The sequence below is a fragment of the Lathamus discolor genome, chromosome 4 (assembly GCF_037157495.1).
Source record: "Lathamus discolor isolate bLatDis1 chromosome 4, bLatDis1.hap1, whole genome shotgun sequence".
Classification (NCBI taxonomy): domain Eukaryota; kingdom Metazoa; phylum Chordata; class Aves; order Psittaciformes; family Psittacidae; genus Lathamus; species Lathamus discolor.
Genome location: NC_088887.1, coordinates 45798227 through 45815911, shown reverse-complemented (window position 1 = coordinate 45815911; position 17685 = coordinate 45798227). Strand labels below are relative to the sequence as shown.

Here is a 17685-nt window from a genome sequence, read left to right as displayed (position 1 = left end):
TTCTGCTGGACAAGAAAATACAGTGGAAGAAGTCCATGCCCTCTCACGACCATTCTGATCTAAGGATTACTAGAAATGCTGAAATGTTGCTGATTCATTGCTGAAAGAATAGATAAACACATTTCTGCAATTCTCCCTTTTTTATCCTATAACTATTTGTATGTACAACTTTTTCTTTTCTGAGCTAGCTTAACTTTATTCTGAAGTTAAGTCACGGATTTGACAGGAACTTAAGACTGCCAAGAAGAGTGCAGTGCAGCAGCTGCTTAGAATGTGTGGCTAAACCACAAATAATAATAGTAGTAACAATTATGGTATGTTTCAAGATACCCTGCAAGAACTCTGTGAGAAGAAGTGTCTGACAGATAAATGCAATAGGTAATTTGGCAGGTTGCCATCTCAGACTTTTAAACCAAATCATATATATGTAAAATTAGAAGTGTTTTCTGCTGAATATTATCCTATAATTATAGTACTGGAGAACTGCATGAACTTTTTTCCCTATGAGCAGTAGCAGGACTTGGCAGATCTTTTGTATCTCAGTACTTCACATCTTGAGGTGAAATTTAATCAACTTGGATGGCAAAGAAATGGGCTAAAGAATAAGAAAAATTCTGCTGTAATTAGCTGACCCATAAACAAAATGGAAAAATAAAGTATCATCATAAACATTGTTCTTGAAAAATGAAGTTCACAAATATTTGTATTTTATGTCTGTTGCCTCATGTGTGAATTGTTCTAGCAGCATCTAGGGCAGGGTGAGGTGTGTACATTTTGCAGCACTGTCACCAGTCCAGGCTTCCTAATTCAGTGCATTTAAATGTCTTTAGTAATAATGACTTACGACATTATGATAGAGTGTATGAAGATAAAACTTGTAATTTTTGTAGAAATAATGCAGATTTGTGGTTATGAAAATCAGAAGTTCTGGAAGAAGTGATGCCTCACAGTTGCAGTTGAGCACAGGTTATGCTAGTCTTAAACAAAGGTTTTAAATATTACAATAGGATTGAAAGCACAGAAGAACCCTCCTCTCCCTCTTTGTTGTGGTTTGTTCTTGCTTTTTTTACCTTCCTCCCTTATTGCCTTTTTTTTTTTTTTTTTTTATACCTTCTTCTAGCTTTGAACTCAGTGTTTCCTTTTTTTAGGATCTTAGGCAAGTACCAGCTGCCTCCACAAAGGTCACTTTTGCCATTTTTTACGCATATGACAGAGCTGGAAAGAGTGACCATGAAAATATGATAGCAGTAATGAAGTTGTTCCATAATATGCCCCTTTTATTTATCTTTCTTTGTAGATGATGCTGTTCCATTTTCCTCTCTGAAAGTGCTAATGGCTAATACTTGACTACATCTTCAGGAAGTATAAATTAACATGGAACTGCTTTTGTTGCTTTATTAACAATCCGTGTCATTAACGTTTTAGAAAATAATGCACATTTGAAGATAACCTTGTGCAGTTTCAGCTGAGATTTTCTTTGATTGGTTGAATGAAGGTTATAGTATAAGTTAGCTGTAGTTATACTTTGTCAGTGTATATATGTGTGGAGCTGAGAGAATAAAGAGTTAAAAGTAAAATATCTTCTCCTTGCTCTGTGTATTTCAGTTCAGGGGTAATGACTGTATTGTTTCACTAAGTGAATAGCAAATTGTTAGCTTGTGTAGGAGTAAAGCTTCACTGCAGGTTTTTTGTGTGTTCTTTGTTTTCTAAAGTAGAAAAAAGTTGATGTTAAACTTGCATATGATCTGTTTCTTAACTTAATTGCAATGTTTTTATACTGTGGTTAAACAGATATTAGGATCTTTCAAGAGTAACATATGGACTTGTAGTCCAGGTATATATATGAGATGTTCTCCAGCTGTGGGTGGTATGCTATTAAAAATACAAATTTATGTTTAATCGCATAGTTGGTGACTCTTTTTATATTTCTCAAGTGCTTTAAGTTCTTTTATTTGAAATGAAATGGGTGTGAAGAAGCAGTAATTGTAAATGGAAAAGGCCCCCAGTAATAAGTATTCAGCTTTTCATTCTACCTAAGGGATGTTTGAAGACAATGGGCACAGTTATCCTCAGCACTTGCTTAAAGATAAATCACAAAGGAGTGGAGTGACTTAAAAAAATCTAAGAGGAAATAAACTTCACTATGAGAGAAAATGACATGGAGGTTTGCTCTTGGAGTCATTTAGAATCAGTCTCAGCCCTCATCTCCGTGGATGGCTGCAGGAAGTTAAAATGAGCTTGCTATGATGCAGGGATCAGCTCGGTGACCTTTTCTAGGTTTCTTTGAATCCTACACTTCAGGGCTGCTCAGGGCTGTGCTGGTATGGATCTTTGTATTCCTGCACATTTCCCTGAGTTCATACTTGAATTATGTTTAGTGGAATGTCATTCATGTGTTGAAAATGTGTATTTTAGAATTGTTTGGGAATTTTTTGCCTAAGCGTTTGCTCTCCTCCAGATTTTCTGTGTTCTATAGTTTACTGAACTGTTAATTTTTCTCTTGCCTGCCATGTGTTGGAACTCATTTAGCTATTATTCTTCCCTGGATTTGTAGGGAATTGTGTGTTGAGGAGAGAATTTCAGGGTGAGGCCACCTGTTCCTATGCGTAGACTGGATGCCAGAGAAGTTTTCCACTTGCTTTACTGTCTTTTGTAGACTCAGAAATATTTACACATATATATATCTATAAAATAAAATAAGCATATTTCTTTAGCTTCCTTCATGATTTTGTGAAGAGCTTCAAGAATGTAGGGGTGTTTCCCTGTTATCCTTCATTTTCTTGATTGTACTATACCTCTACAGCATTTAAGAACCCAGAATCTTTTCTTCCCTTTGTAGTGAGACTTCTCAAACAGTATTCTCTTTAAGATGAATGTTTAACTTATAGTAAAATCTTCCTATTACCAATGAAATAATTATATCTGCCTAAAAGCACTTCTTTCTTTTTCTTAATATGAATTTTATAATCCCCTCCTGCTATTTTTGCAAAATGATTCATAAGAAACCATGTAGAACATAGATGTATCCACATTGAAAATGTTACATGTCCTCCCACATATAACAATGAAATGTGTGTTTTCCTACTAAGATTGCAAATACTTCATTGATGTCTGCATAAAATTAAATGTGGTAGATTTTCTTTCCGGCTCTACTTACTGGCAAATGTTTCCTGAATGCCAACAGCTGTTATTAGGAAAATGCTCCCTATCAGCCTGCTGCTTCTGCATAGGTTGCTTTATATAAAGCTTAAGAACACATTGACTTTTCTTTCCCAAGTAATGCTAGAACCATTTTGTGGATTAAAAGTTCATTAAAAAAAAGCAAACCCAGTTGTGTATAACAAGTTGCTTTTCTAATAAGATCAATTAATTTAAAAATTAAACTGAAACCATGAAAACTTAGTCGCATTTTTCATCTGGGTTATTAGGTAGGATATAAATCATCTGTTCTAAACAGAGTTTGCTCTAATTACCATAAAATTCTAATTCTAATAGTGATTCCTTCACCAATTTGGTTGTGTTGCATGTGCTTCCAGAATTATTAATTCAGTTTCTCTATATATCTACTGAGGTTTTGGCATGTTAGAAAAACTTCCACAGCCCTCGGCCTCCCATCTGTTAATCTTGCTTATAGAAACTACCTCGCATACTATATAAGGTGGCAAAGAATGTGCATGCAGTCCCCAGCAGGCTGTATGGAAAAAGATAGTCCTACTCAAGTTTCCTATGTGTTTTGTATTCCACATTTGTCTTCCCTCACATTGCATGAAGTGTTATAAACAAACAGTGGTTTCCTTTTCTCTTTTTCCTCCTCCCAGTGTTTTCCTCCTCTTCTTTGGCAAGGTGTGCAAACATGTTAGTTCAACTCAGCTCAGCAGGAATTGTTTAGCTTCATTTTCTTTCTTAGTTACTAAAGAGTATTCCTGGTACATCTGTTTTTTTCAGTCCTACCACTGAAAGTGAGTACTGTCCGTGGCCAGGGACTGCTCTTTGAAGCCACTTGTCTGGCATGCATGTGACTAGCTGGTATGTGCTAAAAGGATGTAAAGTGGAAGAAGATCAGTATCTGTCTCAAGGAAGGAAGCAACAAGAACTAGTCAAGAGATATAAACATTTACCAGTATTTCCTTTCTGTGGTGGCTTCACATTAAATTTACATGAATCTCTCCATTCTGTTTAAGACTTTGAAATATTTTGTTTCTTCTTTAATTCCTTTTTAATTAAATTTAATTATTTTCAAGAATAAATCTAGGAAGGGTGGATGATGGGATCAATTTAACCTGCCTTTTCTGCTTTACTCTTTCAGGACTGCACAGTATATGAAACAGAGAATAAAATTCTTCATGTGGTGAGTAGTGTTTGGATTTCTATTAATAAATATATTTGTATAGACTACATAGAATTACAGACCTGTGTGTTTCGTGCTTTTTCTACAGTGCCAGTGTGATAATGAACTAGTCTGGGTATGACGGAGTGAGCATCATGTATGGAATTAGTGGTGAATAAGTAGTGATTTTATTCAAGCTGAGCTTGGCACATGAGAGGACAGGAACTTTGCAAGGGCTTGTATTTGGCTCAGATCTGTCTGTTATTTGTAAACCATGGTCAGAAGAATGATTTGGAAAAATAGCACCTTTTTTCTTTTCTTTTTTTTTTTTTTTTTTTCCTGAGAGAGCTGGTCACTGGGCATCTATGAAATCATATGTATTTATGTAAGTGATATAGCCTCATTTATACAGCTTTATTCCTCATAGGAGAATGGACCTATGATGCCAAGTGATAGGAAAATTAAAGCAATTCTTTCCTTTTGAACTCTCAGTATAAATACAACTGTCTGTTTCCAGAATCTGTAGTGCTATTGATAATAAATGAAGCCTATGAAATTCATCAGGGCATGAGAAATCAGAATGCAGGGTGAGTTTGAAAGGCTGGTACTTGGTGGATGGAGAATCAAAAGCTTGAGTAAACTTTGCACCTAATTTTTAGATATTGTGTTTCATGTTGTTGCTGTAGTTTAGTAGTATTAGGTTAAGCTAGAGCTTGTTTCTGAAAGTTAGATACAAAGATACTCTTCTTAAGAATGAGTAATAGATTGATTTAGTTTATTCACTGTGTTTCTCATTTAAGTGGATTTTAGTATCTTCTGGTTCTTATTACAAAAGCTCAATGAAGAAAATACTGCATTTCTTTGTCTGAAAAGGTGGGCATCCCAGTAAATGTTGCTGTACTTTTTTTTTTTTTTCTCCTCTTTTTAAGTGCTCCTACATCAAATGCTTGGCAAGCTGAATTCTATAAGCTTTTGATGCTTTGATTTCACAGTGATATGGAATAAAACATCTCCTTGTATTCTCAGGTTTCACTGACACTTTTCCCTGTGGGACACAAAGAATTAACCATTTTAGTGAGGCTGACATCATCATCATTTTTGCTAGGCTGATCTTTACAAGCATTTAAGTCATTAAGTTTTTAATTGCATAATCTCGGCAAAAGTGCTGTTAAGCTTGAAATTGTTGTGTTCACTGCATGTTTGTTTTCTGCTGGAAGAACCAAGAGTTCTGAGTTCTGCTATCTACAGTATAGCTATCTTTTATAAATTAATAAAAAGGATTGGGAAGGGATCTGGCAGTATTTAGAGCTAATGAAGCATCTGTTAATATAATCTTCAACAGAAAATTTTGAGGAAACTGGGAGGGATTTGTTTAAGATATGTGAGTGCACAAATTTAAGGCAGGTTTCAAAAGTTATCTTACAACATTCAGACTCACATAGGCTTATTTCTTTAATCCACAGTAACTTTATTGTGGTGACAGGTGGACATATGTATTATTATGGAGAGTTTAATTAGCTTCCACGATTAGTGCTCAAGCTTGCAAGGAAACCAGAACAGAGCGCTGAATGTTTTACTGAAGCCTGGGATTAAAATGACTATATGTATTACACATCACTTGGATCATTTCTGACCATGCCACATTTTAGTTGATGGAGGGGATTTCATGGAGCAAAAGCTGACCAAAAGCTGTTGTGGAAAGAGGTAAATCTGCGATTGAATAATTAAAATATAGGATTTTAAATCATGTTTGAATTTGAAAGGGAATATTTTACACGTGCAGCTGAAAAGGTTGATGATAGAATTAGAATTGAAAGCAGAGTACCCTCTAATTACATTCCTTGGAAGAAAGAAAAAGGTGGTGTAGCTTTAGCCCATTAGACAATCTGGGAAGCAGCAATCTAACAGATCAATTAAAAAATAGAGGAAAAGCCTGCTTATGTCAAGATCTTGAGAACGTGCATGGTATTTTTACGCCAGTGTCAAAGAAGAGAGATGTTAGATACCTAATGAGATAACAATATTTGAATGCACAAACTAGATTAAAGGTGTTCTAGAGGGAGATTAAGAATTTAAATCTCCTGTGACAGACTGTGCATCCAGTAAATTTAGAGGTGAATGTTAAAAAGAAGATTCTCTGATATAAAGAGAATAGCAGTAAATTTGGTAAAGGTGTAGAAAGAATCTTGAATAAGAAATGCTAGGAGAAAGATTGGGAAGATAGGACATTATATGGAGAGAAAGTGAATTCTCTCTTCTTGAAGTCAAAGACCAAGCTATTGCAAGTCCAATTTCTGAGTACATTTCCCATCTGCAAACTGTGCAGATTCCTGAAGGTAGCAGAAGTGGTGTCTGGCCAGCATCACGTACAGCTGCCTTTGAATGAGCAGATGCTGATGTATAGCTGTGTTTGCTGGAATGACTTAGAGAAGAAATTGAATTCAAAACCATGGGCTCACCTCATATGATTTTACTACCACGTTGTCTTCCAGACACAATGAAACAATGTTCCTCACAAAAGCAAAAGGCAATGACTTAGCAACTAATCAGCAATTCATGCAGTTAGCCTAAGGAAATCCTTGTTACAAGGTATTGTTCCCACTAAAAATTGAAGTCAAACTTTAAGAGATCTTTCTTACATAAGTAAAAAAGAGCTACAGCTGCAGAAATTAAAATAAAATGAAGTTTCAGTTATGTACTCTTATTCTTTAGGACACCAAGAAATTTACCACCTTGGCAGCACATCATTGGATCAAAGTATCTGATTCTTAGCTGTGTTACCTATTGGTGGTCCAGTGCTTTACTTCAGTTTGAACCTGTGTTTTAGGTTAAACATCTCCATTGTTCACATAGCTGAAAGTGTTATTTTGAACTTGTGTGCAATGATTCAGGGGCTTGAGTTCTATAAGATGCACACATCTCCTGTGGGGATGCTGCCTATTTCCCCTGGAGTGAGCCTACACCTCTCCTATGAGGAAATGCTGACAGAGTTGGGGTTGTTCAGCCTGGAGAAGAGAAGTCTCTGGGGAGACCTTTCTGTGGCCTTTCAGTAATTCAAAAGGGGCCTGTAAGAAAGATGGCAAGAGACTTTTTAGCAGGATCTCTTCTGACAGGACAATGGGTAATGTTTTTAAACTAAAAGAGGGGAGATTCAGTCTGGATATGAGGAATAAATGTTTTACAATGTGGGTGGTAAAATGTTGGAGCAGGTTGCCCAGAGAGGTGGTGGATATGCCACCCATGGAGACATTGAAGGCGAGGGTGGATGTGGTTCTGGGCAACCTGATCTAGTTTGAAGATGTCCCTGCTTGTTATAGATGGGTGGACTAAATGACCTTTCTAAGTCCTTCCCAGCTCAAATCATTCTATGATTCTATACTTTGTGCCAAATCAGGGGGAAAGAGTGTGTGTAGGCACAGGCGGGGGATGTGAGACCACTCTGCTGCTATTGAAGGTCATCCATGGATATATCCAAAGTTACCTCATCACTAAGTTTTCATGCTTTCCTCTAAATCAATGCGGAGAAGGCAGCATCCCTTATCAAAGGCAAGATCCTCATTTAAATAATGGACTATTTTGCTTTAATCAGGAAGGGCCAGAAAATAGTTAATGTGCTCATATTCTAATGGCAGTAAATTGTTTTGAAAAGCAAATGAATGCCCTCTTTCTTTCAGAGGTAGCAGTATGGATGTTCATGTGGAGAGACTGCTGAATCACCTTGTCCATAGATAGTATATTTTAACGTCAGTAAACTTCTTCAGATGTTAGCATTTTAGATATCACAGATATAGTCAAGAAATAGTATTCTGTGGAGACAGAGCTATATAGCTGCAGTTTATCTTCAAGAAATAGATGTTTTTGTTTGCTCCGGGCAATTTGAGTTTCAAATGTTATGTAAAAGCATTTTGATTTTCACAATATTAGGTGAAGTAGTAAACTAATCTCTGTTCAACTAAACACATAAAATTTATCTAAAGGAAAAAGGTCTTATAGAAAACTGATGAAGTTTTAAGAAGAAATTATCTACATCAACTTCTTTATTTCTTCTACATGTATCTGGAAAATGTGTCTAGGAAAAAGTGTCTTTTCTATAATTTTCTGCCGTAGGATTGCAGGTGTGTTGAACCTATTTTAAAGACAACTATAGGTCTTAAAAGTTTTATTGCTTTTTTTTTTCCCCCTGTTAATTTATTTGCAGAAACACTCGGTTTCTGTGGAATAAGAAGCATAAAGCCACACAGGAATAATGTGTTGGTGTTTGCTCATTAAAATGTTGATGTTTCTGAAATACTCAGGAACACAGGGAAATGCTTCATATTTCTACCGCTTCATTTCTCAGTATGTTTTCTCCAGCTTACCTTTTGCTCAGCAAGTGATGCAATAAATAAATAATTAAATTATAATGGTTGTAATAACTTATATAGATAGAAACTAATATAGATAGAAAGTAAATATCACCAGAAAATAATAACCAGCAGAAGTAGATGGCAATAGAAAATGCTAAGAACAGATTTTAAAATACAGTGGGCCTAAATATGAAAAGATAAGCCATAGATGTGGTGTTTGCTTCAAAACTGGAGATTAGTATGCTCTTGCTAGTTGGTATTTAGAATCCTGATGCTGATTAACTTGAGATGATAAAACATACGGAAAACAGATCAGCTTTAAAAAAGGTGTCAGTTCTGATTATTTGTGGAGTTATAAGTTAATTGTTGCAAAACTCTGAATAGACCTGTAAAATCTTTGAAGAATAATTCATTGATTCCATCCAGCTGTTCAAGGCTATATATGATGGAAATATCTAGTTCAGATTAATCCATGTGAAGCAGGAGAGTATTAAAGTAAGAGCAAAGCAAGAGCTAATTATAGAAAGTAAAAGCCAGGCATCAGTCAGATGAATAATAAGTTTTAACTGAGTTTTCTTTTTAGTTTAATTCTATAAAAAGAATGTTTTCATAAGGAATTTCATTTTATTAAAATTATGCTATTTTTACCTGAAAAAAACCCTCTTCATTTTATTGAGTTGGAAAACTGTAGAAAGTAGAACCGCAGAGTGAAGTTAATATCCAGGAGTTTTTGAAAAACAAATGAGCTATTTAAAATAAAAGAGTTACTAAACTGAAAAAGAAAAGAAAAAGTAGTGGATCAGAATGTTCTTTTTTTTGTAAGAGCCTTGAAGAAACCACAGTTATGATAATTCACTCTTGCCTTTACTGTATTTGCATATTTGTTATAGAACTGTAAATGAAAAAAAAAGCATTGTTAAAGGCATAATTTCTATAGTCTTATTAAATAAAAAGTAAACACCTTTTTCCTTTAAATAGTCTGTACCTTGAAAATTGGGCCCAGCAAACTTCACTGTAATAGAAGCCTCTCTTTTTGCATCTAAAATGAGATTTTGTTCACTGTTTAAACTCCATGCGTATACAAATGCAAATCCAGGGCTAATTGGTTCTAAAAGTGCTGGAGTTCCTGATGTATTCCCTATGGTACAACAAATGTTTTGGACTAAAATCAATTTAATAATAATTATTTGGTTTGGCTTAAGCTGACAAGTTAGACTTCATCCTGAAGCTCATGTAGCAAGTTGCTTTGTGAGATTTTGGCCTTTCCATTTATTTTTTTATTTTTCATTTTTTTCCCTAAAGCAGATTAAAGTTAACATTGCCAAGACGTTTTTTTCTTGCTTTTAGCCTAGTATGCCCACATGTCTTACTGGCATCCTATCCCTCATTCAAATGACATGGGTGAGAGAGTTGATAGGGGAGGCTGGCGCTTTTCTTGCGCTCAGCCCTGGAAATGTGTTTCAGCCAGGATGCTTCAGTATAGAATCATAGAATCATAGAATAGTTAGGGTTGGAAAGGACCTTAAGATCATCTAGTTCCAACCCCCCTGTAGTGGGCAAGGACACCTCGCACTAAGCCGTGTCACCCAAGGCTCTGTCCAACCTGGACTCGAACACCAGGGATGGAGCATTCACAGCTTCCCTGGGCAACCCATTCCAGTGCCTCACCACCCTTACAGTAAAGAACTTCTTCCTTATATCCAATCCAAACTTCGCCTCTTTAAGTTTTACCCCCATTACTCCTTGTCCTATCACTACAGTCCCTAATGAAGAATCCCTCTCCAGCATCCTTATAGGCCCCCTTCAGATACTGGAAGGCTGCTATGAGGTCTCCACGCAGCCTTCTCTTCTCCATGCTGAACAGCCCCAGCTTTCTCAGCCTATCTTCATACAGGAGGTGCTGCAGCCCCGTGATCATCCTTGTAGCCCTCCTCTGGACTTGTTCCAACAGTTCCATGTCCTTTTTATGTTGAGGATACCAGAACTGTACACAATGCTTCAAGTGAGGTCTCACGAGAGCAGAGTAGAGGGGCAGGATCACCTCCTTCGACCTGCTGGTCACGCTCCTTTTAGTGCAGCTCAGGATATGGTTGGCTTTCTGGGCTGCGAGCGTACACACTTGGCATGATGGGTTAAAGCGTGGTGACTGACCTGGGTAAAATTAAAGACAGGAGCAAATACAAACCTGTTTGCTTGACCAGAAATGCTTGGTGACCCTAGAGCTCCCTGAATTGAGCAGATAACAGATGAACAATTTGATGAAAGGCCACAGTGGAGCCTCTGAAGCTAGCCATGACACCTAAGTACTTCCACTGTGCTGCAGAGGACGGTCATTTTCCAAACATGAATTGAAGTAGCCAGATAATCAGTACAGGTGCAATTCTAATTTAGTCACCTTTAGGTCCTTATCCTCCTGGCTGAAAGAAGGAGCAATTGTGGAAAATCTATTAAAAATTGGTACACTATATCCCAAAAGCAGAGGTAGAAACTAAGTGTTATCTTTCATTCTTCATGCTCTGGAGCATAAATCAGTTGTCTTCTGAGTGGGAAAAAAAAAAATGTTTCCCCTTGAATTTCTACCAAGCAACTAGATTCTGTGTAGTGATATTTTTCATCCTCCCATGAATCATTTAGCTTTGCATGTAAAGACTGGTGTAGCTTCAATCTACAATTATAAGTTTGTCACTGAACAGAGAGGAGAATTTGTTAATAAAGTGCAGTGAAGACTTACTGCAAAAGAGAACTGAAGTCATCGCTGTAAGGCTTATAGTGAGAATAGGGACAGTATGACAAAAGGAGAAAACGTAATCTGTTGATTTATCTCAGTTAACCTCTTATAACTTGCTTTTTTTGCTTTGGCCTGGCCAAATCCTTTTCCTTTGTTTAGATAGCTTACACACTGAAAGTTGAGTGGAGCTTGAGAAAGGCTGGGCATTTTTAATGCCTCCTGATTTTTGTAGGAGCAATTGGAAGCTCATCTTCCTGTGAGTCTTACTGTAGCTAGTACTGCATTGCAGCAGGGAATCAACAGTTACAAAAGATGAAGGATCCTGATCTCATTAGCAATGTGTTCATAAACAGAAGTGTAGTTTTACAAAGTAACGAGATGTAACTACCATATGAGAGAAAAGGTGAGTTGTACTGTCATCTTATTTAGTGAAACTAAAATACATGTCTACAGTACAGTTTGTACTGAGTTGTTATGCTGAGAAATAATGCAGTCATAAATAGGAGCAAAATGAGTAGCAAATGTGCACTTTTTGTGTGCTTTTCTTACACTCAAATTAATTGAGTGGCCACTATTATGTGAGTCCATTAATTTCCATCAAACAAAATAATAATTTTAAAACTTTTTACTAATAACAGCAACATAATGATAAGACCTCCTGTATTTCTTGCACCTACATAACTTGTAAAACTGGCTTGCATCTGCCAAGGTGAAAGCTCCAGTGCAGTCTGGGGAGCTTAGGGAAAACTTATTCAAGCTAGAAGTAGCATCAAACATAACTTAGATTTAGGCAGGTTTGTTGCTTGAGTGTATATGGAATGAACCTGATGAGCCACAGTGTAAACTATTTAGGAAGAGGAGCATAGTTCTCTCTGGGAACTTTCTAAATTCAACGTGTTGCCACCATTAAATTAACATTGTTCCTGTGCCATGTGGCAGCATCTTTGCCATGGAAGTTCCTGATCCACTGAATAGGTCCAAGGTCTTTTTCCGTAAAGAAGCCTAATGGAGGGAAAGCCTGCTCCTGATGAAAAGACTGTTTTTTCTGTATGCTGATTTATTCTGATTGGTATATTAAAAAGCCTTGGCCAGTGAAGTCAACAACAGTAATCTGGGCAGGACCTGCGCAGTAACTACATACAGAACCACTGGTTAAACTCTCTTGTTTATTGACACAGCTGTACCCTATGAATGTGTCCCAGAACCATCCAAGCTCTGATATCTTCCTGGAGCTGAATTTACCTCCTCCTCCTCCTTCTCCCATCCTCCACAGATACACACAACAAAACCAACCCAAAAACTGTGAATAAGATGTTTCTGAGAGTAAAGGCAAGGAAAAATGCATTATTTTTTCTGTGTCAGCCTCTGGACATGTTTCCAGTGAGACCCTGTGTGCTCTGTCTTTCCAAAGGGAAGAGGATGCCTGCTATATGATGGTGGGCTCCTTGCTGTCTTGTGTCTGCTTAAGTTCAGAAAATGAAAATTCGTGAAAATCTGCCTTTCAGACAACCCCAGCAGACACTTGATCCTACTTACAATCCAACTCTTTAACTAAGGAGTATTTAACTAAAATTATTTAAATGTATAACAGTTAAGGGAAATTTATAAGATTCTGTAAGTATTCTAACACAAACAAGTTCTGTTAGATATTTTCTTATAGCATCTGTTTTTGGAAAGGTCATAGAATTTGAAACCTCAGTCTGAAAGAGCATCCTCTCATTGCAGGATCTTTTCTAGAGACTTTGCTGTGGCTCATTTATTGTGCTTAGAATGGGCATGATATCGTGCTGTTGGAAGGCAGTATGAATATCTTAAGATGGAAAGAAAATCACAAGACCCAAAAGACAATAATCTTACAGAAATGCATAGGAGCATATGGCAGGTGTTGTTTTTTTTTTTTTTTATTGTAGTAACTTGGCATCCAGTATTCCCAGAGTTCCTCTAGGGAATATTCACACTACTTTTTTTTTAAGCTTGCAACCAATATAACCATTCTGGAATGCTGATCTCCATAGGCTTACTGTTTAGACTGTCTGTACCCTTCTCATGGAGAGGCAGAGGGAGAGCAGCTGCTCTAAGGAGCTATTTAATGCATCTCAGTTTAGGCTTCTGTTCCATGCCACATCCTAGACTTGCCTCACTCCTTTCCCCATCATCTGTCAAGGCAGCCAAGGACTTTTTTTTTTTTTTATTGAGGAGCTACGTCTGTGAACTTGAAATGGCATACCTTGTGTTAGGTGATAGGAACACTCCTTTTCTGTGTGTTTTGGCATCTCTCTGCAATGTAACAGTTGGGAATAGGAGAAAAAAAATCATACATTAATTCATTGTAAAGAGAAGTTCCTCTGAAACTGCTAAGGACCCCATAAATTTAGTAGTTTTAGAAGAGATAAATAGAAGAATATATGGCTGAATACAAACCTAAAGGTACATGAAAAATTCGGGTTTCATCACCAAAGAATGGTTTATACTTTAGATCTCTTTACTATGCATGTGGAGAACTGAGTGTTCTGTAATTTTCTAAAAGTAATTTTTCAATTGTCAGTGCAGTAACAGGATACATGAAAATCAGGAGTAGTCAGCATGGATTCAGCTTAACCAGCCTGACTGCCTTCTACGATGGTTCAGCTGGTTGGATAGATGAGGGGAGAGCAGTGGATGCTGAACTTCAGCAAGGCTTTCAACACCATCTCCCATGACATCCTCATAGGCAAGCTCAGGAACTGTGGGCTGGACAAGTGCATGGTGAAGTGGATTGAGAGCTGAGGAATGGCAGGTCTCAAGGGTTGTGACCAGTGGCACAGATTGTAATTGGCGACCTGTAACCGGTCGTGTTCCCTAAGGGCCGCTACTGGGTCCAGTATTGACTTGCTCATCAGTGACTTGGGTGAGGGCATAGAGGGACTTCTCAGCAAGTTTGCTGATGATACAAAGCTGTGAGGAGTGGCTGCGCCCCAGAGAGCTGTGCTGTCGTGCAGGGGAATCTGGACAGGCTGCAGGGGTGGGCAGAGAGGAACCTTTCGAAACTCAGCAAAGGCAAGTGCAGGGTCCTGCACCCAGGGAGGGGGAACCCACAACAGGCTGGGGGATGAGCTGCTGGAAAGTAGCGCTCCGGAGAGCAACCTGGGGGTCCTGGTGGACAACAACTTGTCCATGAGCCAGCAGCAATGGGCCCTGGTGGCCAAGAAGGCCAGTGGTATCCTTAGGAAGAGCACTGCCAGCAGGTCAACGGAGGTAATGCTCCCTCTCTACTCAACCATGGCAGGGCCTCACCTTGAGTACTGTGTCCAGTCCTGGGCTTCTCAGTAGAAGAGAGACACGGAGCTCCTGCAGCAAGTCCAGTGAAGGGCTACCAGAATGACAAAGGGTCTGGAGCATCTTTCGTGTGAGGAAAGGCTGAGGGAGCTGGGCCTGTTCAGCCTGGGGCAGAGAAGACTCAGGGGGGATCTGATCAGTGTGTATAAGTATCTGAAGGGAGGGTGTCAAAAGGACAGGGTCAGACCCTTCTCAGTGGTGCCAGGCAGTGGGACAAGAGGCAACAGGCATGAACTAAAACACAGGGAGTTCCACCTGGGCATGAGGAAGAACTTCTTTACTGTGAGGGTGACCGAGCATTGGAACAGGTTGCCCAGGGAGGTTGTGGAGTCTCCTTCTCTGGGGATATTCAAGAGCAGTCCGGACCCAATCCTAAGCAAGCTGCTGTAGGTGATCCTGCTTGAGCAGGACTAAATGACCTCCAGTGGTTCCTTCCAGCCTCAACCATTCTGTGATTCTGTGAAAACACAAAGAGCATGCCAGCATTGTATCACACAAAAAGAAATCTTTTATTTTTTATTATGGAATTTTATTTATTTATTTTATCATTTTTTTTATTATGGAATTTTATATAAGTTTTTCCTTTTAAAATGTCAGGTCAGAGCAATTTTTATGTATTCAAAACACCATAAAAGCTGAATTTTGCAATAAAGTTTACTTTTTCACTTCTTCCTAATTCAGATAAAGTACAAATCATTCTTAACCCCCTTTCATATATTCCCCAACTTCCTTTTTTTTAGTAATGATCCTGCATCATGAAATACAGATAAAGCAAAAGGGGTGGTGTGTGTATGTGCGTGTCTATGCTTGAAGGTAATATTATCTCTGAACAAAGGTCATGTTGGTAACATAAGTTTTGTTGTATTTTGTTATGTTTTCCATTTGCTTCTGATCTGTTTATTCACTTTGAAACAGTATAATTTAATAAAATAAGCCATTGATATACACAGCTAAATTTCTAACTGTAAATAATTTAAAGAGGAGAAAATGAAAATTACCTGTGTAATGGTCTGTAACAGGATTAAGATTTCACTGTCACTGGATTTTTTTATTATTTGTTTTCTTTTATCAGGTATTTTTTAACTTTCTTTTTACATAAAATATTTGTAAGTTCGACATTTGGAATGACAATGTTAATTTGGCAAGGACTTTATATACAGCTTTATATTATTTTTCTGTAGCATTGTTGTAGGCATTTTTTTCTTTAAGAAGTATGCTTTGCAATCTTGAAAGAGTGGTTAGTGCAGCATTTGTGTGCAGTTGTGTTTCGGTCATTTGAGGAGACTGGTTCGCTTTTATCTTTTGAATTTGAGACCAGTTAAGCCAGTTCTTAATTGATTTTGAAGGTACCCACAGTTATGGGACCAGAAAAATGTCCTGATCCCTGAATTTCCTGACAAAATGCACCTTTGGAAACCTGAACCGAGAAAGCGGTTTTAGTTGCTGAAGGGGGACTTCACAGAGAACACTGAACCTCTCAAAAATCACCTGCTTAGTGACATATGACATAATGATAGCAAAAAAATCACAGCTTCCTTGCCTCTGAGGAGTGAGAGATGAAGAGATACATAGAACCTGTTTGACAGTCCCATCCTTTTTAGAAACTTTTTATTTCTATCTTGCCGTGAAGAGGCTGCCAAGGATAACAGGTTTAAAAATTATCCCCTAATGAAGTGCTTATTTATTGTAATCTTCATACCTGCAATAGTAAATCATAGTTGGCAGCAGTAGAATGTGAGAAACTCAGTCCAAAGTCAATTAGCAAATTTTATTAGTATAGAATAAACTTCAGAGTTAATGGGAGTTACCCATCATTGTTAAGAGCTTGATTTTGATCTGTGCTGAACATCTGCATGGTCAACAGAAATTAGAGGGGTTTGGGGGCACATAATGTCTTTGTGAAAAGTGTGTGCAGAGAGCAGGGTTGGAGCTTACCACACACTCTGTGCATGCCTGAGCAGAGCTCAGATGCAGGGCCTCTAACCCTGAGAGCACAAGGGAGCAGCGCAGGCAGTCTTTTTTCTCACTGTTTCATTCTTCCCTGGTCTGATGCTGCGTCTGTGAGGGTCATCACAGAGAAGTGATTTTGTATGGTTCTGTTGACTGAGGTCTTTCCCCCCTTCCTTCTTCTCCTCTGCCTTGTAGATTCAGCAATGTGATTTATCATGTACTTTAAAAATGCAGTGGTTTAAGTTGTAGATTGATATGTAAGTGGTTGGCGGTGGTATGCTTATTGTGACTTTTTTTTCTTTCCTAGTGTAAAACTCTCTCTGGCGTCTGTGATCACATTATCTCACTCTCTTCTGATCCGCTGGTTTCCCAGTCTGCCCACCTTGAAGTGATCCAGCTTACAAACATCAAGCCAAGTGAAGGGCTGGTAAGAAGTACGCAGTTAATCAAACCCATCATCCAGGATGAGAAAGTGATATTTATTTTTTTTAATAAGTTTCATATATGGAAGAGAATAGAAGATTTTAACCTTTTCTATTTCGAAGTCTGAAAATGGTTTGAAAATAGTTTCTCATGCTAGTTACGTTTCTCATGCAGCTGGGCTAACAGGGAAGTATTTTGTAAGGCTGACCAATATATGCAAAGAGTTTAGAGAACAGGGAGAAATGAGCGAGAAGTTCTTGCCATTTATACCAGCTTCTGAAAAATTGTTCAGATTGTTCTAGGATGTTGAAGTCTGAAGGGATTTAAATTACTAAGATGAACTCAATCAAGAAGTTTGCGTGGGCTTATACACAAAAGCTGTCAAATTCTGGAATATGCTTCATAGTATCTCTGAGATATAATGCTATTTTATAAGTTATTCAAGTGCTCTACAGCGCTGCTGAGAAGTAGCTTATTGAATTTACTGCAAGAACTCTGCATGCTTAATCAAGTGCTTGTAAAGGCTCAGTGCAGTGCAGCCATCCTGTGTTTGATGTTCAAGAGTTGACCACTGATCTTTTGTTTACTTAAATATC

The 17685-nt window shown here is 37.8% G+C and overlaps 1 protein-coding gene across 4 annotated transcripts in view; it reads left to right on the top strand.

Annotated features, from left to right (window-relative positions):
• Positions 1-17685, top strand: part of CNKSR2 (connector enhancer of kinase suppressor of Ras 2) — a 214701-nt gene that overhangs the window by 68784 nt on the left and 128232 nt on the right. For all 4 annotated transcript variants that reach the window (XM_065677314.1, XM_065677313.1, XM_065677311.1 and 1 more), the window contains exons 5-6: positions 4307-4348; positions 16974-17093. In XM_065677314.1, coding sequence (XP_065533386.1) covers positions 4307-4348; positions 16974-17093 — 162 coding nt within the window. The remainder of the gene's footprint in view (positions 1-4306; positions 4349-16973; positions 17094-17685) is intronic.